This window comes from Microtus ochrogaster, unplaced genomic scaffold (genome assembly GCF_000317375.1).
Source record: "Microtus ochrogaster isolate Prairie Vole_2 unplaced genomic scaffold, MicOch1.0 UNK807, whole genome shotgun sequence".
Classification (NCBI taxonomy): Eukaryota; Metazoa; Chordata; class Mammalia; order Rodentia; family Cricetidae; genus Microtus; species Microtus ochrogaster.
The window spans coordinates 1-4,785 of NW_004949905.1; the positions used below are offsets into that span (position 1 = coordinate 1).

General features: G+C 39.6%; 1 protein-coding gene across 1 annotated transcript in view; it reads right to left on the minus strand.

Annotated features, from left to right (window-relative positions):
- Positions 1-6: 6 nt before the first annotated feature.
- Mat2b (methionine adenosyltransferase 2B) overlaps positions 7-4,785 on the minus strand; it is a gene marked incomplete at its 5' end in the record, with an annotated part of 9,405 nt that continues 4,626 nt past the window's right edge. The window contains 3 exons of the mRNA XM_005372280.2: positions 7-690; positions 1,305-1,418; positions 3,797-3,990. Coding sequence (XP_005372337.1) covers positions 520-690; positions 1,305-1,418; positions 3,797-3,990 — 479 coding nt within the window. The remainder of the gene's footprint in view (positions 691-1,304; positions 1,419-3,796; positions 3,991-4,785) is intronic.

Consider the following 4,785-nt stretch of genomic DNA (forward strand, 5'->3'; position numbering starts at 1 on the left):
TCAGGCTATACAGTTCTGATATACACAACACATTAAGAATCAAGCATAAAAACCATACTTAAAGTTGCAAAAATAAAGTTTCCTTTTCTTCAAGCATTTTGATCTGGGCTCAAGCAAAGCAAACAATGAGCAGCGATGATTTTCACAGGATCCTACACGCGCTGAAACTATCAATATACAAAGGTCCACAAACAAAACAAAAACAAAGTTACAGGAATGGATAATGCATTTCATCCAGAGTCTAACAGTCTGTTTCATCCCAGCTCTCAGACATTAAGAATCATAATTTATATTTCTTGAAGAGGAAGGTGAACCAGAACGAAAGGATCAACTCAAAACCATGACTGCAAACAAGGCATGGCTGCCCTCAGTCTCTCCGACATTCTCCTAGTGCAACAGCATCATTTACCTGAAGGATCATGAGTCACAATTAAGGAGTACTCATACAAAACTATTTCCTTTATTCTTGAAAAGTGCCACATACTATACTTTTCATTTAAAAAATACACAGCACATAAACTAATGAAAGACAGTCTGTCTCCATCTCTTGTCAATGAGGAAAGGCCAGAGCGAGTCTTTGATTCCAATTCGAAATGGCGTCCGCTGGCCAATGCCCAAAGTCTCCAATTTGGAGCAGTCAAGCTGAGCATTTTTGGGGCGTTGTGCTCCTATGACGGGGCTGTCAGTAATCTTTAAAGAAAAAAAAGAAAAAACATGAGTAAAGAAGTAACATCTTGAGACTTAATAACTCAAATAGAGTTATAAGTTTCCCTTAGTGAAAAAAAGACCTGATCTTATTAGATATAGAAAAATAAACATGCTGCCATCAAGACAATACTTAGGAAAAAAAAAAAATCAGCCAGGTGGTGGTAACACACACCTTTAATCCCAGAACGAAGGAGCTCCAGGACAGCCACAGCTACATAGTAAGAAAACAAAACATGACAAGAAAGTGCGTGTGTGCGTGTGTATGTGTGTGTGCGTGTGTGTGTATGTGTGTGCGCGTGCGCACGCGCGCACATGGGAGTATATGCTCATGTGGAGGTCAGAAGACAATGGGAGTCAGTTCTCTCCTTCGGTCATGTGGATTGACTCAGGTTGTTGGGTTCTGCAGCAAGTACCCCCCACCCCACCCCCTTTTACCTCCATCAATACTCTGACTTCTTTAGGGGTAATTTACAGTTAGATACTGCTAAGATCCAAATTAAGTTCACCTTGATTAATTATCCCAAACAGAAAAATGCTATTAATAACATATAGCAGCCTTAGAAGGTCAGGAGGGAGGTGTCAATCAGCAGACTTACAGGTCTTAAGTGACTGCTCGGGAGGTTGAAGGCATCTGCAATCGCACATGCCATTTCGTACTTGGTCATCTGCTCGTTGCCAGACCAGTGAAAGGTTCCCTTAATGGATGGATCCTAACAACAAACACAAGGGAAGAGAGAAAGATATAGAGGGGGAGAGAGAAAGAAGAAAAAAGAAAATTATGGTAAAGTTTGACAAGAAATTTAATTTTTTTATTATTTTTTTTTTTTTTGGTTTTTCGAGACAGGGTTTCTCTGTGGCTTGGAGCCTGTCCTGGAACTAGCTCTGTAGACCAGAGAGAGGCTGGTCTTGAACTCACAGAGATCCGCCTACCTCTGCCTCCAGAGTGTTAGGATTAAAGGCGTGCGCCACCACTGCCCGGCAAGAAATTTAATTTTAAAGGTCCAAGAATCAAAAGCAAACCTACCATTTTGGAATATTCTCTTCAAATACCTAAAATCAAATATCTACAAATAATCCAACACTAAAAGCAATTTATAGAAATAACTTTTTGAAATAAAAACAAGTGGCTCCAATTTAGAGACACTGACTAACTTTAATTAACATTTTAAATTATTAAGTAAATAATTAAGCTAAATAGCCGGGCGATGGTGGCGCACGCCTTTAATCCCAGCACTTGGGAGGCAGAGGCAGGCGGATCTCTGTGAGTTCGAGACCAGCCTGGTCTACAAGAGCTAGTTCCAGGACAGGCTCCAAAACCACAGAGAAACCCTGTCTCGAAAAACCAAAAAATAAAAATAAAAAAAATAAAAGAAAATAAAAAAAAAATAAAAAAATAAGCTAAATAAAAACAAAACAGTTTTGAGACATGATCTCACACAGTCTAGGCTGTCCTCAAAATCAGCATAGAGCTGAGGCTCACCTCCAGTTTGAGTCTTCCAAGTTCAGGGATTACAGACATGCACCATCATGTGGGGTTTATGAGGTCCTATGATTTAATACAAGGCTTTTTGCATGCTGGACAAGCACTTTATGGTCTGAACCACATTCTTAGCCTCACTCCTTTTGTTTTAAGAAAAACAAAAAATTTTGGCTTTGCTTCTTAGCCTTGGCTCACTATATGGACACAGTGGGCCTAGAATTCATAGGGATCCACTTGACCCTGCTGTTTTACTGGTATCTCAAATGCTGTTATTACAAGTGTGTACCACCAAGATCAGTTATGAAACCATTTTAAAATGAACCTGAAAAGTACAGTGACACATGCTAGTAATCCTAGTATTTGGGAAAGATGAGGTAGGAAGACAGCCTTGAATTGCAAGGGCAGCCTAAGTTACACAGGGATTCAAGGCCACTAAATTCAAGGACAATAAACTGGTCACCTCAAGAAACTGAAGAGATGAACTAGTTAAATACACTTAACGATGCCATGCTATTATTTTCAGTCTTGCTCAGGCTTCCTCCCCCTAACAGATTTCCAAAAGCTTCTTCTATAGAATTAACTGTTTGCGTGTGAACTCAGGTGTGCATGTCACAGCATGTATGTGAAGGTCAAGGACAACCTCTGGTGTTGGTACCTGTCTTCACCTGTATGAAGAAACTTTTAGTTTACCCACAGTATACACTAGTATGCTGTGGAACACTCTTTTTGTAGACTGTAAATATGCACTACTCTTGTTGGTTAATAAAGAGCTGGCTGGTCGATGGCCATAGGATTTTCAGGGCAGGGAGAACACTAGGAGGAAGCAGGAGAGAGTCTGAGGAGACGCCATGCGATGTAGAGCGAGCAGGATTGGAAGTATGTACATGAGGTAAACAAGCCTCGGGCAGCATACAGATGAAAAGAAATGGGTTAATTTAAGTTATTAAGAGCTAGCTAAAAACAAGCCTAAGCTAGTGTCCAAGCTTTTAAAAATAATGTTAAATCTCCATGTCGGTTACTTGGGAACTGGTGGGTAAGAAAGGAAAGTCTGCTTGCTTATACCAGTATAATTTTCATATAGTAAAAAAATGGAGTCATGCTGTAGCCAGCATTACCCATAATCTAAAATGTCTCCAGTCTTCGTATGGGTATTCTATTTAATGCCAACTTCTCCAAATGCTTAAAATTTATTTCCATTCTGGGGTGGAATGATGGCTCAGTGGTCGAGAGTACTTATTTTTTCCTTAAGAGGAATTGGGTTTTGTTCCCATGACCTCTGGTTGTTTGACACTTACATGCATGGGTGTATATAAATTCATGAACACACACATATGTAATAAACTAAAAAAAATACCTCTCACTAGGTGTGGTTAGTGCACTGTGTCTTTACTCCCAGAACGAGGAAGGCAGGGACAGATCTCTTGCACACTACAGACCTCATGAACACAACCTCTACTCTGTAGAAACTGCTTTTGTTGGTTTCCGATTTTTAAAAACCATGTTTAACTTTTCAGTCTGTGAGAATCTATGTACACCCATAGAGGGCCAAACACCAAAGCAGAACTTTCACTAAGACAGAAGGCAGTCGCCATCTTTCCCAAGACTCACCAGCATCCTCTTCTCTGCCAGCTGCCGGCACACACTGGCTACATCCTTCACGTGTGTGGGGAACCTCTGCTGCCAGTGGTCCATGTTGGCTGACTTGTTGCTGAACTGCACCTTGTCGAACATAACAGTCACAGCACTTTCTTCAAGCTTTTCAACTTCCCCATACAGAACAGGAATTCTCAAAACAGCAGCACCTAGGGACAATACATGTAGATATTTTATGGCTGGCTCTTTCCCATGTTTTAATGTAAAGAAAAATTGTGTGAATTTAAATAATAGCAAAGGAGAAACCTTGCCTTTTAATATAAAAATACCAGCATAGGATGCAGCTCATTAACTGAACAAAATGAATGGTGATCATGAATATTTTAAGTATCTGTTGTCACATATAGAATTCCTATAAAATTGGTCATTATACCCATTAAAAAATAGAGTCTATATAGACAACAAAATGACTGACTGGAGGTCAAGTGAAAGACAACAGCAATGCAGAACAATTTTGGGCCAACTGGGAAACCATCTACACAGGCTACGTATTTGATAGCTGGAATACATCAAGGAAAGGTTTCCTCCTGACTGGTAAACATCACGTGATTATGTAAACAACACTCCGGTCCCTACAAGACGCACAACCAAGTGTTTGGATACTGCACTGATCATTGCTGAATTTGACCAAGTATACACACACAGAAATACCAATCAAAAACTGATCAATTTGAGGGTAGGGCTGAGTGGTCACACGCTTATAATCATGGTTGAAGAAATGTTCAATATTAGATTTTATACTGATATCTGGTGAAGAGTTTGATAGCTGTCAGATTATTAGCACTTTTAACAAAGCAGACATGTATTTTCTTTTATAAAGACAGGTCTTGCTGTGATTGGAATGTTGTATCCACTCCAAAATTATATATTGAAGTTTAATTCCCAGTCCAACAGAAAGATAAAAGGTAAGTAGGTAGGTAGATAGATACATGCATACTTGACTA